The 26,750-nt window shown below is 38.8% G+C and overlaps 2 protein-coding genes across 12 annotated transcripts in view; one reads left to right on the top strand and one right to left on the bottom strand.

Moving 5' to 3' along the window:
- Positions 1–26,750, bottom strand: part of LOC107997405 (uncharacterized protein C15orf61 homolog) — a 78,795-nt gene that overhangs the window by 49,230 nt on the left and 2,815 nt on the right. For 4 of the 7 annotated variants that reach the window (XM_062086043.1, XM_062086055.1, XM_028666480.2 and 1 more), the window contains exon 1: positions 17,163–17,303. The exons of the other annotated variants lie outside the window; for them this stretch is intronic. The gene's annotated coding sequence lies outside the window, so the exon portion shown is untranslated. Of the gene's footprint in view, positions 1–17,162; positions 17,304–26,750 lie in introns of those variants that run through there. 7 annotated transcript variants of the gene reach the window in all.
- Positions 1–26,750, top strand: part of LOC107997401 (cadherin-99C) — a 98,612-nt gene that overhangs the window by 69,541 nt on the left and 2,321 nt on the right. The window contains exons 1-17 of one of the 5 annotated variants that reach the window (XM_062086022.1): positions 8,580–8,721; positions 10,912–11,221; positions 14,173–14,322; positions 14,877–15,095; positions 15,424–15,618; positions 17,171–17,458; positions 17,982–18,299; positions 20,790–20,930; positions 21,029–21,313; positions 21,517–21,690; positions 22,163–22,372; positions 22,615–22,746; positions 23,467–23,583; positions 23,702–24,100; positions 24,312–24,940; positions 25,372–25,602; positions 26,050–26,279. In XM_062086022.1, coding sequence (XP_061942006.1) covers positions 11,075–11,221; positions 14,173–14,322; positions 14,877–15,095; positions 15,424–15,618; positions 17,171–17,458; positions 17,982–18,299; positions 20,790–20,930; positions 21,029–21,313; positions 21,517–21,690; positions 22,163–22,372; positions 22,615–22,746; positions 23,467–23,583; positions 23,702–24,100; positions 24,312–24,940; positions 25,372–25,602; positions 26,050–26,279 — 3,865 coding nt within the window. In that variant the 5' untranslated portion in view covers positions 8,580–8,721; positions 10,912–11,074. Of the gene's footprint in view, positions 1–3,485; positions 3,750–6,461; positions 8,305–8,579; positions 10,135–10,221; positions 11,222–13,886; positions 14,104–14,172; positions 14,323–14,876; positions 15,096–15,423; positions 15,619–17,170; positions 17,459–17,981; positions 18,300–20,789; positions 20,931–21,028; positions 21,314–21,516; positions 21,691–22,162; positions 22,373–22,614; positions 22,747–23,466; positions 23,584–23,701; positions 24,101–24,311; positions 24,941–25,371; positions 25,603–26,049; positions 26,280–26,750 lie in introns of those variants that run through there. The other 4 variants (XM_062086023.1, XM_017055963.3, XM_017055969.3 and 1 more) reach the window with 4 other exon arrangements.

The raw sequence follows: 26,750 nt of genomic DNA, 5'->3' as shown, positions 1-26,750 counted from the left end.
AAATATATATCGATATCAATCGCGAAAAAGTTGAAAGTTTGCCAAGCGTTATACATTATACACAATTTCTATATCCATCGATTTATCTCGTAATATCAGAAGAAGAATCTGTTATCCGACAAAATCTCCAGCCAAGATCGAATTAAATCCTTGAAATCCAAGCTTGTTTTTCCCATTAAACCTAGCAACTTTATCAACGCCCTCGCAATATCGCCTCCCAAACTTGCCAAGACGAACTGTTACACTGGATTTCCAACTCGTCGGACGTTTCCTCGACACTACACCAACCAATTAACCCGTCCAACTTGCCTTGTCGTCCGATATCCCTCTGATTCCGAGTATCTAATCGTCTTCGACCTAATCTTCCAACAGATTCTTATTTTTCCTCATTTCCTCCCTTTTCGTTTAAATTTCTTAATATCCAAGACTCTCTTCTTTTCTCGAATGCAAGAATTTTAGAGATTCGCCTTAATTATGATTATCCTTCTTTGTAGATTCTGCTTAACGATCTCTTTTCGATCAATGTTTGACACGGTTCGATCGTCCACGATCAGATCCTGTTTGTCACATTCCTCTTCTTTTTCCACCACGGTGAACCGTTATAATAGAAATGGCGCGAATGCCGGTCGATCGAGCAGCGTATGTCCACGAGCGCCCTCTCCCTTCGATTCCACGTTAATGCTTATTTTAATGACGCAGCATTTTACGAGCTGCGCACAAGCGTGTTGTCGTCAGGGGTGTATGCCGTAACGGTACGCCATGAAACTGTCCACGGTTAAGTGGCGCGCGTGGAACGTTGTTGTTGTGACAAATCGTGTAACAGAAGACGACTCTTTTCGGTTAAATAATTCGCTCGAACCTCGATGATTTTAATTATGCGAGATTGCGATTTTTTGAAGAGTCGTTTTAGTCGAGCTTTTTTTTAACGAATGACTGTTTTATTATGATTTTCATAGATTCGAGGCTGAGTTAAGTTAAAAATCGGAGATCTCTAAAATTCTAAAAATTTGCACCGCACGTTTAGCGATCGAATCACTTTTGCGAATCGGCGTGCACCGAATTCACCAACGATGTTTGCGAACTGTGTTTGTTCGAGGGATTCGTGACTTGAATTATTTCGAGAAACGATCACGGTTACTTTCCTATTAATTAAGAATTCGTAGAATTTTTCTTATACGTAAAATGATGTTTGGAAATTTTAAATTTTAAATAAATCAACATTTTTTCCGCTCTTATATTAATACGAGGCTCAATTCGCACTCGTTTATTGGATACTCCGTACTCGTTGATTTATTATAATACAGATATTATAACGTTTCATTAAAAGATCCTTATCGTTTATCCGAGCTTATTTATTTCACGATCGATAAAAAAAAAATTAAAATCAAAATCTTGGAATATTTTTGCAGAAAACTCGGCTGACCAGAATCCACTTACAGCATCTAATGCACAAACATTGGACAGGTTTAGATCTCGAAACGATAACCACTATCGCGATTAATTATAACCAGATTGTCCACTAATGAAACGGAAAAAATTTGAATAACGGTATTATTTATCAGAACGAGAAGAAAAAATGAAACGAGCTTCTCGAGCGAGGAATTCTCCCAAAGGCGTGCCTCCTCCACTTCCATTTTCCGTTCCGTTTTTCAACAAAGGTACATTTGAACCGCGCAATTAGGGACCGTTAAAGGAACGCAGAAATACATTTCCAGAACGGTTGATTATCTTCGAATTAATAGGCTGTTTGTATCGTACGGGGAGCGTGGAAACGTGGAGACCAGAAACTTTCAATTATTTCACAAAGCAGCGTGACCTATTCGTTCTCAATTGCAACAGAACAATTCCCCAGAACTCTCGTGATCCCGTGTTCATACTAATTAATTTACAAGGTTTTCGTACAAAAGGAACGAAGGAAGCCAGATTTCTCGCCTCGATAACAAATCTATTGACAATTAAAAAAAATCAACGTGTATACATTTGTACTGTTCACTGATTGGTTTAATTTAGAAGGAAACGTCTATTTTGCAAACGCATTTCTTGTTTTCACTATGGTATTTGTCATGTATATCGATCCAAAACGACGATCTGTATCTAAATATCTCATAATGCATAAGTGTAGACATAGAATCGAAAGAATTCTAACGTATAATATAAAAATATATAATATAAAAATTCCTTTATTTCTCATAATATTCTTAAAGCCAATTACGATTCTAGTAATTATAGTTTAATTCATAAATGTAATTATAAAATGTATATGAAACTTCACTAAATAAGAATAATTTTTATATGATTTTGAATATTAAAATTATAGCTCTACTACTGTGTAGCGTGTGGTCAACAAAGCGTCAGAAGTGGGGATAAATGGTCCTAACGAAGGACCCCTCCTGCCTCTGTGCCGTCTCGCCATATTTCTTTCCAACAGTGAACAGTAGATATAAATGTGTTGTGAAAGGAACGTGTTTTAGTTTACACTGATGAAAAGAAGGAAGGAAAGCGGGTTTGATTGGTTAATTTAGAATGAAACTATTTTCACACGCATTTTTCTTTCCATGATATTTATCACGTATACTAATTCAAAACAACAATCTGTACCTAAATCTCGATGCATTAGCGTAGAGATAGAATTCAAAAAATTCTAACCTCTTATTTCTCCAATATGCTAATTACGATTTGTAACGATAGTTTAATAGTTCAAATAGTTAAAATAATAATTGTGCGTATACGAATAAGCTAGACATATTATATATAGTTTCGAAAATATTTCAATTTCCAATCTTAGATGTTTATGTAGCGTGCGGTGTCAGAATTGTCAACAAAGCGCGCGAAGTGGGGATAGGCGATCCTTGCGCCATTCCGTCAAACTTCTCTTTACCAGTGAACAGTACAGTTCTCCACGTAACCAATCGCCATGAAAATGTATCTTTCGAGGCTAATTTATCGCGAGATTTATCTGGGAAGTTGTTATTCGATTCGAAATGGAAAGTATCGTGATACAATTTCGTTAAGACGCACGCTTTATAATTCTTTTTCAGAACAACGAAGACATGTTTATAAAGTTGTATGAGAATGAGACACAATAATAGCAAATTTGAATATTTTTTAACAAGCAGTGTACACGTGCAGGGATTTCGATTTGAAATCGTTTGCTGGTTATAAGAATTAGAAAAATCTAGTATAAAATATTCGTAAATGTACGTACGTTATAAAAATGGGATTCGGATATTTATGCGTGAATTGAACGTCACTTTCCTCCTTTTTGCCATACGACGCGAGTGAGTTGAGTGTAGTAAAACAAAGGCTTCTACGCGACACTCACGTGTACGTAACAAAATTTATTCCTATTCCTTTATTGTAAATATATTTCTCACCGTGTATTCTTTATTTCAATCGAATAATCTCGATTGAAATACCGTTTTTCTTCGAAAGTGTCGATCGATCGCGCGGGAATGAAAAATAAAATCCTGGATTTGATTTTTCAGTTGACGCCAGTCGGCTCGACCATTTTCAAAAACGTGGTGGCTGTGGACGCTGACGCCGGTGTGAATGGTATTGTCGAGTACTCGATCGCCCCCGGGGACGGAACTGGAATCGGCAACAATGACGGAGTCGGCCGAAATAGAATCACGACCGCCGATGGATACGGTTATTTCAGCATCAATTTGCCTCATCAAGGCCAAGTTACTGTTAACCGTACCCTCGACTTCGAGAGGACGCAGCGATACCTCGTCACTATTTTGGCCTCGGTGAGTGCTCTGCTATTTTTTTTTTTTAAATATCGCGTCAAATTGAAGAACGTATTATCATTATTGATATGATCAAACAAAAGTCGTATGCATAAATAAAGTTCTTTTTCACGAGAGAGTGATAAAAAAAAATACGAGCCGAGTTACGTAAGATCGGTAATCTTATAAGAGAACTTTATAATTTTATTTACGATACATTTCATCCAACTTGGAATATCTGTTGCTAGGAAAAATTTATCGAGGAAAAATGTCAGGAGTTTTAAAAAAGTTAAAGGAGGGTTAGGGGGAAGAGGGGGAAGAGTGACGAGATAAGGTTGCTTCAGGATGACGCAAGCTGGTCACGGGATGTAAGATAGAGGAACCTTACTCTTTTTTACAAAGTGTAGATACGATTCTAGATCGAAACGTATTACAGGAAACATTTACCATCCGAACAAATTGAAGGCTCGGTTAACATTCTCCGCGTAACCAGCTCTCCCCCTCTTCCCTCCCCTCCGATAATCACGTGCCTCGAGGTTTAAAGGATGACTAACAAGTTGGGCGATAAAAAAAATACGGGAACGTGTCGCGTACGATTCTCAATACTTGTACAATTTATACAAATTTGCGGGACATCGATCGGTCGTAGCGTAACGGTATGCACGAATATCGATTCGCAACGGTCTCGTTCCCGTGTGATCCCTCTCCGCATCCGTACGATTATCATATACAATTCAACCGTTAATCGACTTAGCTTGGCTTCTATTAAGTTTCTCGTGTAAAAATTCTCACCCAAATACGTCGTTCGATTCGGTTGGAGAAACTCGATCGCTCTTATTTTCGAAGGGGTTCGTATTTGGATACCGTTTGAATACCAATAGAAATCTCGGGTTATCAAATTGATTTCTTAATCGAAAATTTTTTTTACATCTATTTATAAACAATACGTGTAATTCCCTGAAGTTTGTTATAATTTTTGTTATAATAAAATATAGATAGATAAGTGTCGTTATAGGTTTTTATTTTTCCAGAGGAATGAACGATCTAAGTGGAATAGTTGTGTTTGTGGTCAGCCATGGCGGCGTTGAACATTCTGGAATTCGAATAATCCTCTTCAATCCCCGAGTTTCCACTCGTTTCGTATTGTATATGTTGATCGTAACAGGTTTAGAAAACTTTGACGCGACAATACGTATGAATACGATTCCTCTTGAACGAATGTGAATATCGAGCATTCATAAAATTAACGCGTAAGCATTTATATAAAATAAAATAAATTGATTCGTATTAAATAGCGAGAAAACGAAATTAAAATGGTTAAACGGAGCCGCCATTGCACTTCACTCGCTGCGAACCACTCCATGCGACGATTTCCATTAAGATAATTATATCGATATGTTCTTAATACAATGCCGGATCGAGGGATAAATATAGCAACGATGTGATTGTACGAAACTGGTCAGTGTGGGACGAAAGCGCGAGAAAAGGACTCGATGAGTCATTCAGACGAGTCACTGTATCCACTGTATACTCGTATTAACATATATCGATTCTCCTTGCCACGACGCGTAATCTCCCACATCGTTACTGGTGCCATCTACCTCCTCTTTCCTTCTTTTTCTTTTCCACAATGTCACGCTTCTAACATTTTCCAACTGAAGTTGAACGCGCTCCATTTCCAGCGAGAGAAGATTACGAGTCATCGGTATACGCGAAAGAATGCGTATAAACAATAGTAATAATAAAACTAATCCCGAAGAAAGTAAAAATACGATAAAATTTCGATATTAATCCTGACAAATTCGATAATTTTCTTACTTAATAAATAATAATTATAAGCAACACAATACAACAAGTAATAAAATTAATCGTGAAGAAGTAAAAATATCTCTACTATTTTTTTTTCTTTTTAAAATTTCAATATTCTAATAATTTTAATAATTCTCTTCACTTTAAATTGTTCTAGATGAATAAAATATCGGGAGAGAGAGAAAAATAAAGAATCAAATTACAAAGGATATATCGGAAAAAGAGAAGAAAGAAATAAGATTTCGCATCGCATCGTTCTGTATCGTTTTGTATCGTTCTGTATCGGGCAATTCGTGATCCGTGGTGGGAGGGGGGAGTAGATTACCGCGAAAGGTTTAAAGGGATGGTGTCATTGGACACGTATGTGTATCCTTTATGGTATCGTGTCAGCTGGATGTGCCGGTTCGCCACGCGTAGCGAGATTAGAAGGTAGCGATTAGAGTGAGCGCTTGTAGACATTTGCATATCGCGGAGCCTCCTATCCCCCCTCTCCCTCTCCCTCTCCCTCTCTCCGATATTGTTAATTCCAGAATACGCTACTGTGGATACAGATTCGCAAATTCCACAGCATCCACGGCTGATCTCCACGTGTATACTTTACTTACGTATATTCGCACCTCGTGAGATAGAAATGGCTCGATCACTTGATGTATATATATATATATATATATATACATATATATATATAAATATATATACATATATATATAAATATATATATATACATATATATATTTATATACAGGATGTTTCAAAAATGAATGATTGGAATATTTATAAGCCGGAGATTTCTTGAGGTAATTTTAAAAAATTTTGTAAAAACTTTCATTGATTAAATAATCGAATTATATCACGAGCAGTGGATAAATAGGTAAATATAATATTCGCGTTTTCTTCGAAATATGTTGTTTGTATTAGATTTTTTTTTTACTATTTTTTTACTTAATTGTATTTTTTTATTTTTTACTTATATTATTATTTTATATTATTATATTATTTTTTACTTTATTATTTTTTACTTGTATTGTGTTGCTTATAATTATTATTTATTAAATAAGAAAATTATCGAATTTGTCAGGATTAATATCGAAATTTTATTGTATTTTTACTTTCTTCGGGATTAGTTTTATTATTATTATTTTTTTATTAATAACTCGTTAACAAGCCGTAAAGAAAGAATTGGTGATTAGAAAAATGTTGCTTGAAATCATTTTGGGAATCTTCAATTTAACAACATTTTTCGAGACACGTGGAATATCGGGGCCGTGAGAAAAATGTAGGAATCTTGGGAGAATCGTGATGATCGATGGAAATGAATAATGGCTTGACAGATGCGCGAGCGTTTTCTACTTTTGTGGAGAATCGAGTTATAGGACGGAGGTTGGAGTGAAATTTAAATTTGAACTCGGTGAAATAAATTTTGGTGGTCAGTGGTTAGTAAAATTCTTCTCAAAATTGTAAGTAAATGAAAGAGATACGAGTATAATTTTATGGTTACTTTTAGATATCATTTAAATGTAAATGATAAATTTCTGATAGAAATAATTTAACAATAAGTTAGTATGGTACACTTGAAAGCACGAATTATCTGCTCGTGCTTCAAATTCGATATTATTGTCTCACACGCGCTAAAGGATTTTTAACGCGTGTAACACGCACCGAATGAGCAAATGAAGAATGCAAGTGATGGCTATAATTCATTGAAAAGGCTGCTTGTTACGCGCTATTGAACAACGAATGAAAACGAATATTCGAGCAGCGTGTGTAAAACTCGAACGTCAAATTTTAACTCGTTTGTTTAATTGGCTTAGAAAATCATTTGCGCCGGTAGCGATCGTGTTTCACTTTTCTCTCGAGAGAAAGAAATTCGAGTGGTTTCGTCCCACGTCGAAACGATCGAGTTTAGATATCTTCGAGACCGATGGAAAATTTAACGAAAAATTGGCAATATTCGACTTGTACACGTTTATGGATGGTTAACGTGCACGACACGAACGTATAATAAACATTCTAATTATGAAACTAATCGCCGAGATAACGAGGAAAACGTTAATGTTGCAAAACAATTCGGCACGATACGTTGAACCGCAACATTGAAATATCACGTGCAATTAGCATACGCCACGCATAAATTACCACGCAAATTAACTTATGCAACGCAAACATAACGTACAGCTTGTTTGCAAATGATCACCCACATCGCGTATAACATATACATCGGATCAAACGCGGATAAAATTTGAATAGGCAACTAACCATCAACCGTATCCGATATCAAAAATTTCAACTGACGGTTTGAAAATATATTTAAAAATTTCCAACAACAAATTTCATCGATTATACTTTTACCGTTCGAGTAATAATGACGATTATATAATTAATCATCGAATTAGTAGCGTTTATTCTCGATTCAAAACACGCACAAATAATGCCACAAAGATAACACGAGAACCGTTAAACTGGTCACGTTTATTTTTAACCACGGGTGGTAATTAACACGCGTGACCTCGCTTTTAATTACACCACGTGCCCGTCTACTCGTCGCTGCATTACACCGCCGTGTATGTCGCGTGTGGTTCAACGCGATAGATCGAGTGCGACGAATCGTAGTAAAAACGAATCGATGCCCGGTCCTCGTAAACATGAGCGGACGTGGGCCAAGGCGAACAAAGAGGGCCGCGTTAAAACCGGGCAGATACGTTGGTAGGACAGTGTGGGTAGCGGTGGCACGACTTATATGCACCGGTACACGCGGGACACGCAACCGGTAAGGTAGGAGACGGACTCGCCTCGGTGTATTAGTCACCGTTCGACTCGCGGCTACGCGACCCGACCATTGAAATTTTCAGTCGCATCGTGGCTGTCGATTCGCAAAATGGCCGATATTTATATATCGTGACGCGTGTGTGCAGTGTGTGTGTGTGAGTGTGTGTCTCTGCGAGCAGGAACGTGATCGCTCGAGGAACGTGATCGCGTGCAAACTGCGGCGAAAAACTGAACCGCCCTCTTCTCCCCTCTTAAAAGTGTATTCGAATCACGATCTCCGCTCGAGTCGAGGAATCTGTATCTAAAGTGTCTCTCTGTATTGAAAGTGAAATCGCATGAATAAGTCGTTCTTTATCTGCCCCCTCCCCACCTTTTTATTCCATCCGCGTGTATATTCGCCGGGAGAATCGAAAAGTTGGTATGCTAAGTGAAAACACGGTTGGAATAGGGATGTAATGGACATAGATTTGCATCGATTTTCCGCCATCGATTCGTTTCTTCTTTTTTTTTTGTTTTATTTTTCTCTCTTTATTTTCTATTCCACGCTTTGAGCAAGAATTTTTATTTAATTCGGAACAGTAGAATAGAAAAAAGACCGTTGTTTCTCCGTGAAAATAAGAGTTCGTTTTATACTTCTTGCAATGCCCTCGCTTCGGAGTTTCGAATTTTATTTTTTATCTCTCGAGAGAATTATAGAGTTTCCAAAGTTAGAATAAAATAATATAAAATAGAATACTGGTGAATTATATTTTTTTCTAGTTCACATTTTCGACAAGACGTTGGTTCGTCGAAACGTTTCTATTTCGTGCTTCCGTGAAAATAAAATTTTATTATATACTTCTTGCCCCTTTTTATATTTTATTTTTCTATCTCGTGTTTCTTCGACCAATTGACACGAATCTCACTTTCTCGCGTTCTTGATCCGTCGATAACAATTGGACGCGCATCGAGATCTTAAATTGCAGAGGATATCGGGATAATTGTGAACGAGCGGAACAAGTAGCCAAGTCGGGATCGAGTCCGCTCGCCGACATTCTTCGAGTATGGAGATTAATGGTGGGCATTAGAAGGGTGCACGTGGGTGTTCGTCAAAACGAACGGTTTCTGCGACGTGGAAGCCGCTTCCACCGCGCGTATAACAAGTGGTCGGGCATTGGCGTAGGTGCAATCGTTTCACGCTTGACGGCCGTCAAAGCTGGTAGAACGCGTTTCCGATTTCATCCGCGATTAAAACTTTATTTATGCTAATCGAGGAGCCACGCTCAATTATCCCGTTATCGATCGATCAACGTCCATCGCCACGTTCGAATTTACGAACGATTTTAACGAACGATTGTTTTTTCGATTCGAGAATATTCGATTTTTCCTTTCTTCTTCTTCTTTTCTTTTTCTCCTTCGAAAAATCTAAATCATCGTCATCTGAAAACTCGTCGAATCACCGAAGCGCGTAAATCTACTTTTTCACGTTAAGAAAGATAAATTATTCCGATTATATTTCATGGAATTACACGGTCTCCGAGTTTCAAGTTTTCTTTTTCCTTTCGTTCTTTATTTCTTTTTTCTCTATACAGTGGATTAAATAGACGAAACTTATTTAACATTCACTCGTGCTTTTCACAAACTTCCTCTCTGGAAATATAATACCACTTTCTTTCCTCTTCTGCGAGGCCGCAATGGAGAGGACGTTCTTAAAGTTTCGTCAGGGATTTCTAAATACGCAGACACAACTCTTGCATAATTTCACTCGCATTAAGCTTCTGGAATACAGGCGTCAGAAGATATACAGTGCAAAAGAGTGCTCATCGTGTGACCATCATAAAATTCGAAAGAAGTAGAACGATTAAATTTATTTCTCTCCTTTTCGAGGTATCTCCTTTCGTTCGTCGAATTTAAAAAAATATTCAACTCTTCTTTCCAGATAAATTCCAGTTTGATTAATAAAAAAAAATTTTCCTCTAAGCCACGATGCAGGAACGAACAATATTAGATACACGAATAGCGTGGTGATTTGGACACTAAAGTGCGAGTCTGAAACCGATCTGGATCGCATAAAATTACATATACTCTCGATTTCGAGGCAATGATCTTGCAGAAAAATGCGTATTCCGGTACCAACGATGGGGAAAATTTAATTGATCGAAGTTACGAATGACAAGTTAATTCGAAATAATTTATTCGAAATTTAAATTGTATTATTTGTGATAATAATAATAGGAAATAATTGTAATAATAGATTATACGGCAGAATCGGATCGACCACAAGTAAAAATTTTTTGTTCGAAATTTTTAACCAGTCACTTTTTCCACTTGGATTAATGCCCAACTCTGAAATGATCGATTTCTCTCAGAAAGACTAACTCTCTCTCTCTCTCTCTCTCTCTCGAAAGGGAATCGCAACGATGATATATCATCGAGCCAATCTTCGAACACCGTGTTCCGATTTCACGGTATATTACCGTACAGTAATACCAAGTATTTCCGTTCCGTTGCGTTAAACATTCCGACGATGAAAATAACAACGAAGAGATCAGATTTTGATCTGGTCGAGCTCTGCCTGTATTTCTAGATAGACGCGAAAGAAAAATGATGATTTATTATATGTACGTAGCAGGAACGTGTTACCAATCAGCAGAAAGAATTTTATAATTACTTTATAATTACTTGAGCGGGTTCGAAAAGCATCGTCAAGATTCTGATTTATTATCGTGGCGTATTTTTATTTATTGGATCTCGTTAGAAATGGAGATTCCAATTTTATTGTAAGGGATTAAATGCGTATGAAAAAAGGATGGAGTGATAAAAGGGAGTTGCAGTTCTTAATAAACAACGTGACGAGGATGGAACGTTCGAATTCGGCGAAAGCGTTGCTTCTCCTCGCGTTGCTCGTGGGGCAACCAGCTTCGACTACTGTTTCAACGGTGAGTGGCCACCAGTCGGATTCGACCAAATCTTTTCGAAAGCTTGTTCTTGGACGTTGATGCGATGATCGAGCTGTGTCGTACATTCATCAAACTCCGTTAAGAGTTCTGTATCGGATCGGGTCGCGATCAATCATTGCGTTGGGGAGTGTCGAAGTTTGATGGACGAGAGATCAGGCGTATATCTGGGTATATACGGGCGAGAATGGCTCGATTAATTTCGTCGAGCATCGACGGACTGTGTGCGGTTACGCGTCGAGTTATAAATCTTATTTTTATTCAAATTATCGGTGGAAATCGGTTTTCGTACTTTAACGTCGAGTATGGATGACATGTTGCGTGTAAATTCGAAATAGCGGCCATTCGAATGCAGCCCCGTCAATCCATGCGCATATATTGAAGATTGAATCGAAAGGATCCTATACGGGAAATGGAATATGCGAGAATCCTTGATCGACGATTCGGACGCGGCCTTTCAGATGATCTTATACATTTGAATCCACATTTGATCGATATTTCCGCCGATTACACCAGGGGCTAGTTGCAACAGCTGGCTGCTACAGGTGTGGCTCATTTGAATATTATGTGGAACAGCTGGTCCACATCTTCTCGAACGTATTGTCCTTCGTTCCATCGAGCAGCTTGGAATAAACCTGCTCCAAATATGTAAATGTTACGTTTCGTGCACGCTTGTTCCATGCGCTCCTGTCCGTTTATTCAAATCCACGTATCCACGAATGGGGAAGTAAGAAATAAGTATCTGGTATTTACAACTGCGTTACGACTTTCACGTTGAAAATTCATTCCACATTTTATACGTTCCAATTTTTTTTTCAAAATTTAATAAACCAATCCAGTTTTCATCATCGCCGAATTTCGCACGGTCGAGAAGTAATAATATTTCTCCGATTCCGAGACGCAATATCGCAGTACGAGCGAGATAGTATCGCGCTACAGTTACGACAATCCAGAGCCACGCCCTATATTCACGACACGAAGGAAGGAAGGAAGGGAGAAGAAAGAACAGGGGTCAAAGCGAAAGAGAAAAATTATTCGTGCTTGGCTTTCTCCTCCACCTATGGAAATTCTTTCCGAAACTAGGCTCGATATCGGTGAATAGCACGCAGTCGTTTCGCCGTCGATTTACGAGGGAACGTTACAACAATTGTTCCCCCTCACGTATTATCCCCAGCGTAATTTTGCATCGATTCGAGAGGATAATCTCGGCTAGGGAAACGAACGCGTTTGACCGGTTGCGTGGTGCAAGCTTGACCGAGTTACCTAATAATTTTAGATCGTCGAGCCGGCATGAAATTACACGGCATTACATCGCCGGTTGATGGACACGCGATTACGTGACGTACAACTTTTGCTGTCGTCCGTCCCTTGCCGAGATGGAGGAGGGCAAGATTACGCCGTTCGATTAAGCTACTTGTTGGAGCGTTTAATTTTTCTGAAAAAATCCGGACGATTCGAAAATTAAGCTTAACTTGGTATTATTGTTCACCGGTGGAAAGAAGTCTGGCGTGGAATACAGTAGAAGAGCTATTATAATTTGAATATTCAAAAATCATGTAAAAATTATTTTTATTTATGAACGTTACGTTAGGATAATAATCGTTAATTATTTTTATGTGATATTGATATATGTATATAGTAATAATAGTATGTCTAGCTTATTTGTATTTATCGCTACTAATTAGCTTACGCATATTGATGAGAAATAAGAAGAATTCTTTGGATTCTATGTCTACGCTCTATCTGTATCGAAGATACAGATCGTTGTTTGATTCGAAACAAGAAAATGCGTGTAAAATAGGCGTTTTCTTCTAAATTAAACCGATCAGACCCGCATTCCTTTCCCGTAACTTCTTTCCATCAGTGAACAGTGTAAGATTCGAATTCGATTCAATCTAACATAACCTCTCTGATCCACGTGGCCATTTCATCCGTCCCTTCGGATTTCGGCTTAAATAAACTCACGAAACACAACTTCTTTTCACAACACGTATCTACTGTACGTATCTACTGTTTACTGTTGGAAAGAAGTCTCGTGGGACGGCAGAGGGGGAACAGGAGTCCTTGGCTAGGACCATCTATCCCCACTTCAAACGCTTTGTTGACAAACCTGACACCATACGCTGCGCAGTAGAGTTATAATTTTATTAATTCAAATTCGTAAAAATTATTTTCATTTATATACATTTTATAATTATATTAAATATAAATTAAACTATCGTTACGAATCGTAATTGGCATATTATGAGAAATGAATAAATTTTTATATTATGTCGTTAAAATTCTTTAGATTCTATACCTGCGCTAAGACCGCCTATCCCCACTTCACACGCTTTGTTGACAATCCTGACATTGTACACGTAGGTCATCTAAAACTTGAAGTTGAAATGTTTTCAAAACTATCTAATATGTCCAGCTTATTCGTGCATTCGTACAATTATTGTCTTAACTATTTAAACTAATAAACTATCGTTACAAATCGCAATTAGCAAATTGACGAGAAATAAGAAATTAGAATTCTTTGGATTCTATGCTTACGTTCTAACGCGTAGGTTTAGATGATAGAAACAAAAATAGGCGTTTTCTTCCAAATTAGACCAATCGAATTTGCACATTCTTACCGCGAGATTTCTTTCCACTAGATAAATCATTGACGATTCAATTTGTATTGAACAAATGTGGAAAATTTCCTCACCGTTTTTCACGTTTCATGCTGTTTGGAAATCCTCGATAACGCATACGTTATTCGTCGTATCGTATCGTATCGTAGCGTACAGAGCGTGAAATTTGCGCTCGAAATGTGTAATGTTAATCGTATTAACGAATCGTAACCGCAACAGCTATGCTCGCTTCGTTAATTAATGGTAATGGCGAACGACTAAGATAGGAGGAAGGGGGAGAAAAGGCAGACATGATAAACCGTTTGTTCGTAGGATCGAGCGAGGAATGTGTCTGAAAGGTTTACGTCCACCACTACACTGACGGTGAATATCAGGGACGACGATGATCAAGATCCTTCGTTCATCTACCAAGGCTGCATGCTGTTGGACGGCGCGTGCATTAATCCGGAATATTCAGCGTCGGTATGCGTACATTTATTTCGTTTAACACACACAGTTATGAATTATATATACGAGTTTGAAGCTCGTCGTGATGTAGACGTTGCGCGATAATAATGTTCTCGAGGGATGAACGTTGTACGACTCGATCGTTATAATCGATTTAAAAAAGAATCCTCTCTCATCCTTGAAGCACAATGCTCAATCTCTCTACGAATCTCTCTTTTCCATCTCAAAATTTTTTCCTCCTCCGATCGAAATTTTGAATTTAATGCATACAGAGTTTGATTCCTTCGAACTCTTGCCCGAACAAAAATCGAAACTAGTTTTAACCAAGTGGGCCTCCATATAACAATCGACGCGACTCTCTCTCTCTCTCTCTTCATTAGAAATCGAGAGCAACAAGTCGCGATGCAAATGCGCGTTATCGCTGGAAAGCAAAGCGAAACACCACGTTCAACCCTCGATCCTTGTAACACACGACCGATTTTCATGCGAAATCTTGGGCGACGAACCGGTTCTCTCTATTATACATTGTGCCTTTTTTCCCTCCCCTCCCCTCCTTCCTCCTTACGCAGGTATCGAGCGGAGTGTTATCCGGGATACTTAATATATCGCCGGAGAAAATACAAGCCGTTGATATGGACAGCATAAACGCACCCATCCATTACTCGTTCCTCAGTGGCAATCCACCGAATTATCGGGAATTTTTCGAAATAAACCCGAACACAGGCGCCGTGAAGCAAATCAAGGCGGTCGACACCACGGTTACCAAGAGGTTCGATATTATCATCAAGGTGAGCGGATCGTCTTTATTTTTAATTTATTTTTATTTCATCGCAATTTTTTCAAAGAAGCTTGGCAATTTCCTCGAGTTATCGTATCTATTATCGCATTTCGACAATGTTCGATGAATGTGTAAAATTTCTTCTCCGCGCTAGAAAACGATTGATCCAATTTTCCTATGACGATATAACGAGAAAAAGCCGGGACATCGATTAAAAATCAACACGTGTCTGTGAACGCGTGCGAGAATCGAAAAGAACGACGGGAAGAGAAACTGTTTTTTTTTTTTGTGTGTAAGCGAAGAAATTAATTCATTCCTTTATTTGGCGAAAAAAAAAGGCTGTTGAGGTGTCAGAAGCGAAACGATCGGCCACAGCCAAATTGACGATTACAGTGAAGCCCGTGGACAGCAACCCTCCTATTATAACGGCGTCGAGCATAGAGGGATTCGTGGACGAGAATGCTCCGATCGGGACGAAGGTTATCGACAAGGATGGCGATCCTATAGTGCTCACCGTTTCGGACGCCGATCTGGTAAGCTCGTTCGATTTTTAATGTATTCGTTTTTTTCCCGTTCGGATATAAAACGCGTGTTTATATTCTTTTCTCGAAACGAATCAAATTGTGGATGTGTATTGTATTTTTATATAGATTTTTCGAATAGTCGATAAAAAACGATCGTTTAAGAATATTATCGATCGATCGAAGTCAGATTGTTGGGAATATAAACAAAGGAATAAACGGGATAATAGGATAATGAAAATAGCAAATTGTCAGTATTTTGAGTAGCGTGTTGTCAGTTTATCGTAGAGAAGGAGAGAATTTCGAAAGTAGATTTATCTTTGGTGTCTCGCGCGAATGTTTTTGAAGCAACGTCCAATTAAACGAGCAGTCGTCGAGGATGGAGACGAACCTGTCCAATCTTGAATTGAAACGTGTTTCGCGTCACTCTCTATTTACGCCTCATTGGACATCTGTCTCTCGAAGAGTATCTTACTTCGCCGTTCCATTCGTGTTGATAATTAAGGAGTCCGTCGCCATCCGCGTATATCCTAGCTCGACTTGGCGCGCTTTTTAATGCAAGATAAAGAAAAATATTGCGTTTGTTGCTTACGTAAACTTTAAACAGGATTTAATATCATCTCGATTTTCGTAAACACGAAAAAAATTTCTCTTTTCTTCGCGTCGAAACGTGTGTATCCAGCGTCCAGTATATACAGGGTGTTCATAAAAATATGAGACACTTTTGGATTGATTTTTGGACTTTCTAGACATCGAAACGACGAGATAAAAATTCTTACGTCCGATAAGGCTTAATTAACGAGCTACAAAAAATTAAAATTTTCCTTGTTTCTCTAAAGAAAATTCGTTTCAATTGTAAAAATAATATATCGGTTTATATCGTACACCTGCGAGCGTTCTCGCTCTTTCGCCGTCCCGCATCATCTAACTTGACGAACTTAAAATGCAACTCGTTAATTAAAACTCCTTATCGGATTGTACACGTTTTCGTGTCTGGGGTCACATTTTTATGAGCACAGGGAAAAACGAAGAAAGAAAGAAAGGAAGGAGCAAACAAGGAAAACTCGGTGAAAGGGAGGAGAATAAAAATGAATATTTACAACGTCCCTTTCGAAATCGGTCGCCAATCACTTCGCCAATCAATAACGATTGTGCAATAGAAGCCGAGCGTCTCCCAATTAGCACACATCATTGAGAGTAATTGGCTCGCCGAAGATTCGAGAAATAAAATTGCGAAATTGCATTATAGACGGTGAGAATTTCGAAATATGGAGTGGATTAACTTCGACGCCCAAAATGTCCACTCGCGAAAATCGGAGGAGACGAAATTCTCTCTCTCTTTTTCTCTGTGCGTTCCATTCGAATTGCGCGAAGGTTGGATCATACGTGATTAAATCCGTTCTCAAAAACATTTGAATATTTCGAATGTTGATGATCCTTTTTATAAAAATTTCCCTTTCGTTCGATTTATTCATTTTATCAGGCGATAAGAGAAGAAGAAATCAGGTTGGAAATGTTATATATATACATGTATTATTGATTCACGTTGAATGTACCTTTTTAGGGGCCCGACGACCCGAAGCCAGCTTACTCCTTCGAGTTGACCACGAATTTCTTCGCGATCGATCCATCAGGGATGCTGGTCGTGAACGAGGAGAATTTGGACCGCGATCCTCCGAGCCCCGGCCGCTTCCGGTTTCAAGTGGTCGCCAGAGAAAAAACGGGTGTCGCCGCTTCTGCGCCATTGTCCTTCGTTGTGATATTGAACGACGTTAACGACAATGCACCCATGCTCCCCATGATACCGCCTATCACCGTCCAAGCTGGGGAAACGAAGAAAGTGGTAACGAAGGTAACCACTTTTCTCGATTAATCATCTCCCTCTCCCTGTATTTTGTTCCTCTAAAAAGAAAAAGAAAGAGAACAAAGAAGTGAAATACGAAATAAAAATTTGCTTTCGAAAGGGGAAGAGAATAAATTTTGGTAACCACTTTTCTCGATTAATCATCTCCCTCTCCCTGTATTTTGTTCCTCTAAAAAAAAAAGAAGTGAAATAAAAATTCGTTTTCGAAAGGGGAAGGGAATAAATTTTGGTAACGAAGGTAACCACTTTTAATCATCTCCCTCTCCCTGTATTTTGTTCCTCTAAAAAAAAAAGAAGTGAAATAAAAATTCGTTTTCGAAAGGGGAAGAGAATAAATTTTGGTAACCACTTTTCTCGATTAATCATCTCCCTCTCCCTGTATTTTGTTCCTCTAAAAAGAAAAAGAAAGAGAACAAAGAAGTGAAATAAAAATTCGTTTTCGAAAGGGGAAGGGAATAAATTTTGGTTCAGGAAAAATGATGTTTGAAATTTGATGATGGTATCGATTCAGGTGGAGGCTACGGACAACGACGAGGGGGAGAACGCGGAGATAACGTACAGCATTTACCACGTGTCGAACAACGGATTGCATAAATTCAAAATCGAGCCGAGGACGGGCGTGATAGAATCCGTGAGGAAGTTGAACGCCGGCGAGCAGTTCAGCATCACGGTCCAGGCGACCGACAAGGGTGGAAAATATTCGCAGACGATCGTCGAGGTGAACGTGATCCCCGGGCCCAACACGAGGAGCCCCGTTTTCCAGCAACCGGTGTACGAGGTGCAAGTGAGCGAGGGAGCCTCCATCAATTCCACGGTCGCGACCATCACTGTAAGTGTAATTCCACGCTTTTATCCACCACGATCGTCTACGTTGCAAGATAACCGGATAATTTTCCTACTGAAAATGATAGTTTAATTCAATTGAGAAGGGTCTCTCAATTTTTGTATCTTTGTAAAATTGTTAAATGTTTGCAAGGTATGTATGAAGGGAAAAAAGGTAATTGAATGGTTTGAATGGTCTTTTGCCTCTGTGCAAACTTTGTCAAACTAAGGAGATAATTTTCCGGAGATTGAAAATGATCATCTTTAAATATGACTTTTAATTTTTCTATCTTTAGAGAACAATTTTTACAAGGCATGCATAAAAAGAAAGAAATGTAATTAAATATTTTGTTGGAAAAGATATCTATCTCTCTTGCACGCAACGGTTACTAAAAATGATAATTTAATTCAATTGCGAGAAGGGTCTCTTAATTTTTGTATCTTTGTAAAATTGTTAAATGTTTACAAGGTGTGTATGAAGAAAAAAAGGTAATGGAACGGTTTGAATGGCCGTCTTTTGCCTCTGTGCAAACTTTGTCAAACTAAGGAGATAATTTTCCTATTAAAAATGATCATCTTTAAATATGACTTGCAAATTTTTATTTTTTAATTTTTCTATCTTCAGAAAATCGTACAATTTTTACAAGGCATGCATAAAAAGAAAGAAATGTAATTAAATATTTTGTTGGAAAAGATATCTATCTCTCTTGCACGCAACGGTTACTAAAAATGATAATTTAATTCGTTGTAAGAAGCGTCTCTCAATTTTCGTATCTTTATAAAATCATGAAATGTTTACAAGGTGTGTATGAAGAAAGAAAAAATAATTGAATATTTTGCTCGAAAAGAGATCTGTGGAAGTGAGAACAGGGAAAAGGATATTTCTACGTTTAATAAGTCTTTTGCTTCTGTGCAAACTTTGTCAAACAAAGGAGATAATTTTCCTATTGAAAATGATCATCTTTAAATATGACTTGCGGCAAATTTTAATTTTTCTATCTTTAGAGAACAATTTTTACAAGACATGCATAAAAAGAAAGAAATGTAATTAAATATTTTGTTGGAAAAGAAGATCCCTCTTGCATGCAACAGTTAGTAAAAATGATAATTTAATTCGTTGCAAGAAGGGTCTCTCAATTTTTGTATCTTTATAAAATCGTTAAATATTTACAAGGTGTGTATGAAGAAAAAACAGGTAATTAAATATTTTGAATATTTAGAGCTCGAAAAGAGATCTGTGGAATTAGAAACAGAGAAAAGGATAAGGATATTTCCACGTTTAATAAGTGATTCGATGCTTTTAATGGTCGTCTTTCTTGTCTCTGTGCAAACTTTGTTAAACGAAACCGGATAATTTTCCTATTGAAAATGATAATTTAATTCAATTGTAACTCATTGTAGGTCTCTCAATTTTTGTATATTTATAAAATCGTTAAATGTTTACAAGGTGTGTATGAAGGGAAAAAAGATAATGGAATGGTTTGAATGGTCGTCTTTTGCTTCTGTTCAAACTTTGTCAATCTAAGGAGATAATTTTTCTATTGAAAATGATCATCTTTAAATATGTCTTGCAAATTTTTATTTTTTAATTTTTCTATCTTTAGAAAATCATAAAATTTTTACAAGACATGCATAAAAAGAAAGAAATATAATGTAATTAAATATTTTGTTGGAAAAGAGATCTATCTTTCTTGCACGCAACGATTAGAATTATGAAAACAATTCTACGTTAATAAGCAACCACTATCATAAGTGATTCGATGCTTTAAATCGTTCTCGTTGCCTCTTTGCCAAACTTTGTGCAAACTTTGCCAAACCAAGAAATATAATTTTCCTAATTTCCTAAAATGATAATCTTTAAATATGATTTGCGGCAAATTTTAATTTTTCTATCTTTAGAAAATCATAAAATTTTTACAAGACATGCATAAAAAGAAAGAAATATAATGTAATTAAATATTTTGTTGGAAAAGAGACGCAACGGTTACTAAAAATGATAATTTAATTTGTCGCAAGAAGAATTTCTCAATTTTTGTATTTTCAGAAAATTATAAAATTTTTACAAGACATGTATAAAAAAATGTAATTAATGTGGTTAATAAGCAACCACTGTCATAAGTGATTCGATGCTTTTATTCGTTCTCGTTGCCTCTGTGCAAACTTTGCCAAACCAAGAAATATAATTTTCCTAATTTCCTAAAATAATAATCTTTAAATATGACTTGCGGCAAATTTTAATTTTTCCATCTATTTTGTAACAGTTAGAATTAGAAAAAGCAAAAGGATTCTATTTCTACGTTTCATTAACAAGCTTTCAACAGTCGTGAAAATGATAATTCATTGCAAGAAGAATTTCTCAATTATCTTTAGAAAATCATCGAAATTTTTCCATATGAAAAAAAATCTAATTAAACATTTTGCTCGAAAAGAGAATCTGCCCCTCATACCGTTCGTTAGAATTAGAAAAAAAAATTTCATTTCCACCTTCATTTAATAGGCAGTCGATCCAGAAAACGATCCAGTTTCATACTCGATCGTCTCGGGGAACGATCTGCGCCAATTTGCAATCGGCGACAAATCGGGCGTGATCACCGTCATAAGGAAGTTGGACAGGGAGGACCTGACCCGTTATCAACTGGTAAGTTCACTGTAATACTGCAAACGATACAACAACTCGTTAATTAATTAAGAGTTATTAAACTTGGATTCAAAACCCGTCTCTCCCCTCCGCTGCAGCTGATAAAAGCGGAGGATTCGGGCGGCCTGTTCAGCACGGCGACGGTGAACATCAAAGTGACGGACATAAACGACAAGAATCCGGAATTCGTCGGCCTGCCCTACGAATTCTCGGTGAAGGAGGGCGAGGCCAGGAAATTGATCGGCCGCGTGCACGCGGAGGACGCGGACGAGGGGATAAACGCCGAAATAACGTATTTCGCCCCCGACGATATCCCGTTCACGGTCGATCCTGAAACCGGGGACGTGCTGACCAAGATCGTGCTCGATTATGAGCAGAACGACGTAAGGAACAATCCGAAGATTTCACGATTTACTTTTACTTGCCGCGCTTCTAATAATCGACAGATTTTAATTTCAACGAGTTTAAAAAGCTAAATATGTTTAACTCGATTTTTGAGATCGACGAGGGGGGATTAAACTCGTTTTTCGTAAGTCGAAGGGAATATTTTAAGTCGGAGATTGCAAGGAGAGATTGCGTTCCGCAGGAATACAAATTTGTGGTGACCGCGAGGGACGGTGCTCCTGATTATCGTTTAGCAACCGCAACAGTGACGGTGAAAGTTATAGACGTGGAGGACGAGGTTCCCGTTTTCCATCAGAGCAGCTACGAGGCACGAGTCAAGGAGAATATACCGGATTACACGGTGCTTCAAGTAACGGTGGGTACTTCCACTCATTTCCCGCTTAATAACGAGAAAAAACTTGACTTGACGAAGCGAAAACTAACGGTTGTTCATAAATTCATCTTGCCTCGTTTCTATCCTGATATATTCCCAATAATCCGATAAAGAAAAAAAAAAAAAAAATAACGGTAGAGGGAAAAGGTCTATCGTCAAAAATGCACGCGTAAAATCGTTGACATAAAATTTTCATTCGGGAGAAAAATCGAATTTTCCATATTTAAATTGATGAAATGGTTGGTTTAATTTTTATTCGCTTTTTGTATCGAGTTTTTTTTTCACCCTCTTTCCAACACACGTAGTATTTGACAACAGGCGTCATCATGAAACGGTGCGCGAAATAATTTATATATCCTCGCCATCGTGGCGAAAGGAACGTAAATTCTGGTCGAGCGGGGACGATCCCGATCCTCCTCCTTGTCTAAAAGCAAACGAGATGATCCGCTTCCAGGCCGATGATCCGGATACAAAGAAGCAGATCACGTACATGATCAAGCAAGGGGATACCGAACTGTTCGCCATAGACCAGAGGACGGGAGTGATAAAAACGACCCGTGGTTTGGACTACGAGAGGGAGAACCAACACATCCTTATAATCGGCACCGTGGAGAACACGAGCGATCTGCCTGGCTCCACCACGAGAGTCGTGGTCAACGTCCAGGTATCGATCCTCGATAAGGAATCTCTCTTGCTTTTTTTTCTCTTTACGCCGTTGAGTGCGAACTGAATCGTTCAAATTTATCGTATCGTATCGATAAATATATACGTATATACGTATCTTTGGTTAATTTCGCGTGTTCGTTTCTATTTTGATCGATGTTGGTTATCGATCGTGTAGTTAATTAATTCAGGAATAGTAAGTGTTCATTGTGATCGAGAACGGCGTTGTTATTCCTTATCCAGGATGTTAACGACATCCCGCCAGTGTTCACGTCAGTTCCTCGCCCGATTACGCTAGACGACGACATTCCCATTGGCACAACGGTCATTAATCTTATAGCGACGGATTCGGATGGTACTGCACCCGGAAATCAGGTACGATCGATTAATCCCCGAATGACGGATCTTAACCACGATTCGATCGATTTATACCATTAACTCGTGACCATTCTATCTATCCTACCTTTTATCTTCGATTCAAATCGATCTTGGGTAACAGAAACGCGAGACTCGATCGATCATTGACTAATTCTAGGCTTATTCGGAGAGTAATTTCGTTTTCTCACACGAGTGTCGCTAGTCGAACGTTTTTATGCGGCCAACTTCATTCTAAAGCGTGTGGTTATTATGTATTTTCAGAGTTGGCATTTCATGGTTATTTGTATAAGAAAAATTCATTCGATTCCGTGCGGTTGCGTTTCTCGTGCGTGATAGCAAAGATGCGAGACCGAAAGAAGCATTTTCGGCATATTTTGCTTTTTTATTATCGAAGAATGTTGTTCAGGCAAGAAAAAAGTACGCAAAGTCTATGGAGGAGGTGTATTAACGGTAGTGACGCCAGTGTCAAAATTAGTTTTCAAAATTTCGTTCCGATAATTTCGACGTTAAAGATGCACCGATCGAAGCAAACGGACTCGAGATCGAATTCGAGTTCTATTATTCACGATCGCGTGAAACGACTGATGTTTGATCGTTGTGAAGAAAAAAACGAAATTACTTTCCGGACAATCCAATACGTCCCTCAAGAAATTTTTAACGATTCTCACTACTAGTTAATTTTCTCCATTGCCCTTATTATTTCTTCGTCCCGTACAGGTAAGATACGAAATCGTGGGACGCGGAATAGCCAACAAATATTTTATGATCGATCCGGACACCGGTGTGCTCAGAGTAAGAGACGATTTGCGGAAAGAAACCGACACCGAGTATCAGGTAATTTCAATTTCATTCGTCAATCCCATTATTTTTGTCCCATCGGTATATCTCAATATCCATTTTACACGACGCAGTTGATGGATATGGAATATCTCTATCTCGATCATCATTCCAGGTCGACGTGCGGGCGTACGACATGGGTGAGCCTCAATTATCCTCGGTGACTACGGTGCCCGTTTACGTTCGCCATGTTGCCACTGTGCCTCCGGAAATTGGGTTAGGATTCGCGGAAAACTCGTACAACGTGGAGGTGCCGGAGGACGCGGGCGACAACACTCTTATCAAGATAATCACCATTATAAACAGCCACGCTCACGACACGACGCCATTGAAATGCGAGATTTACAGCGGGAACGAGGACGATTTGTTCGAGGCTGGCGTCACGGAGGAGAGGAATTGCGCCCTAAAATTGAAGAAAGGCGCTTTGGATTACGAAACGACGGAATCTTATCAAGTGAAGATCAAGCTCGAGTCTCTGTCGGGCCTGTTGAATTCCGGCAGGAATACGACCATGGTGAGAAGTTTTTTTTTTTTTAAATCTATTTTTTCACAACACGATGTATACGTCTTTTCGACAATCGGTCTTTTCGTCAATTTTTAACAGAAGAGAGGTAATAATTCGCCATTTTTGTAGATCTCTTCATCGATTTACCAATCTAAATTAACAAGTAGAAATAATATAAAAAATTTCCAACATGTCAAATTTCTCGCCTCTGAATCACTAGGTGAAGATTCAAGTGTTGGACGTGAACGACAACAAGCCAGAATTCATCTTCCCCGAAAACGACCCAAAATTGTCGAGGGGGCGTTACTTCGCCGCGATTCCGCGGTCGGCGCAATTCGGTTCGACGGTGATCCAGGTGAAAGCCCACGACAAGGACAACGGAAAGTACGGGAAGCTCGAGTACAGGATACTGGGCGGGCGAGGGTCGGATTACTTCGCGATGGACACGTCTTCGGGCATAATCAGAACGACCGCGACCTTCGACCACGTCGACCCGGCCGAGCTTCCCTTCAAATTCGACGTTCGAGTCCGGGATAATCCCAACTCGACCGACAACTTCAACTCCATCGTCGCCCCTGTTATAGTGAATCTCATAGGCGAGGAGAATCTGATGATACTCGTGGTCCAGGACGCGTCGCCCGACTCGTTGCAGAAGGAGGCGTCCAAGATTGCGGGCATCATCGAGGAGAAGAGCGAGCTACTGGTCGGGATAGACAGGATAGCCGTGAGGAAGAATTTGACGAAGAATGGGACTATCGAGATGTATCCTCAGGATTCGGACGTGTGGTTCTACGCGATCGATCCGGACACCGAGGCTATTTTGGACAGGAACAGCTCGAGGATACAAAGGTGAGACGTTTTTCCATCGTGGAGTCGAAGTAAGTTATTTAAAATACTTCTTATTTCTTTTTTTACTTTTTCACGAAAGATCGACGGTCGAATAACGCGTACAGAGAAAAGTGTCTGTGTGTACGAGCTTTAATACACGAGTTGAAAAGAGGTTTGTCGATTTTATTTTTAGCGATAACCGCGTAAACCGCGCCACGAATCGATATAGGTCGCGAAAAAAATTGTGTCAAAGGTGTCGAAGCGATTATATTTGACTTCTCTCGAATTTTCAAAAATACATGCTTTAAAATTGTCTCCCGTTTGCCAAAGTAAACCTTGCCACGAAACAATTCAACGTAACGATTGGCACTTATTCGCGATTTGGACTTCGTACTTGACAAAGCGTAGTAGATTATTCGTAGTAACGAATAATCAATGGTCGCGCGTTGCAGATCGATATTCGACAAGACGGCCATGTCGAACATCACTTTCGACGTGTCGACGCTGGTTCGAGCCAATGCGATAGACATCCACGCGCCAGTGATGCCGCCCGAGCCAATACGCACTCAGACCGCCATTGCTTTCAGCGGCGAGGTGTTCCCATACGCGTTGATCATCATCGCTTGCGTCATACTGATTCTAGGCGTTGCTGGTATAGTCTACATTTGCGTATCCTGGTCCAGGTGAGTCAGCTTAATTTTCCATTTTCCAAGAGAAGCCTTTTTAATTCGAAGATGTAAATGTGCACGTTAAGTGGAAATTTGTATAAAGCGGTTATATTACGTGCAGAAAAATTGTACAAACGTGTACAATAGCCCTTTATCGCGATTCGATTTGGAGAGTTTGATCGAGAATTGTTCTCTTATCGCGTGAAAAAGAAGAGAAAGAGAGAAAGAACGTTTTCGAGCGTCGAAATGAATATTCATCGTTCGGTTAACGAGTATCAACCGTGCAAATTCATCGTTCCCTTTATTACCCCCATTAGAATTAATTACGACTTTCCGGCTCTCTTAAAACGGTTTAGCACCGTCGTTAAGATACGCCAGCCGTTCTTCGTATCGTTCTTTCTCACTCGCTATAACTCGAAGTTTCGATACGAATTTTCCTCACTCTCTCGTTTCGTTACACAGATACAAAGCGTATAAGGAACGGATGCAGCGAATGTACGTGGTGCCCCGTTACGATCCCGTGTACGTGGAGCCCAATTTGAAGGAGTACGAGACGCAGGTGCTTCAAATGAGCGTGCCCGTTGACGACAACGACAGTTACAACGACCTTCAGCTCGATTTCAGCAATAAGAATCACGCGTTCAGCCTGGACAACGTCAGCTATATTACCAAAGATCACGGAGAGAGTACCGGTAATTATTTTTACAAATATGATCTCGCTTGCCAATTATTATTATTATTACGAGATTCTAAATTTATTGGATATGAATATTTGAATATGTATACGAATTAAGGAAAAAGGATCTGGATCGAATTTAACAAAGATTATTTTCTTTTCAATGCCACACGATAATGAAGATAAAGAATGAGACCGTTTTTTCTTTTTTACCTTCGGTGATAAAAATATTTTACAGGAATATGTATATAAAGTATCACGCGACGGAACGGGAACGAGGTTAAAGATAAGAATGCGAAAAAGAGAAGAGAATGGTAACTAATTACGCGTTAAACTTCCAATATATCCTTCCCTTAAACTTTCGAAACTTTCATAAATATACCATCCGCCTCCAATATCGACTTTTTTCCTCCGCCCACTGGGAAGCGAAGACTCGATTCTCCTCGATTTACAGAAAAGTTTCTCGCTTGAAATTTCGTATTCCCGA

The sequence above is a fragment of the Apis cerana genome, linkage group LG15 (genome assembly GCF_029169275.1).
Source record: "Apis cerana isolate GH-2021 linkage group LG15, AcerK_1.0, whole genome shotgun sequence".
In the NCBI taxonomy this organism is placed as follows: Eukaryota; Metazoa; Arthropoda; class Insecta; order Hymenoptera; family Apidae; genus Apis; species Apis cerana.
Note: the sequence above shows the minus strand (reverse complement) of the source record. Positions and strands in the feature narration are given on the sequence as shown.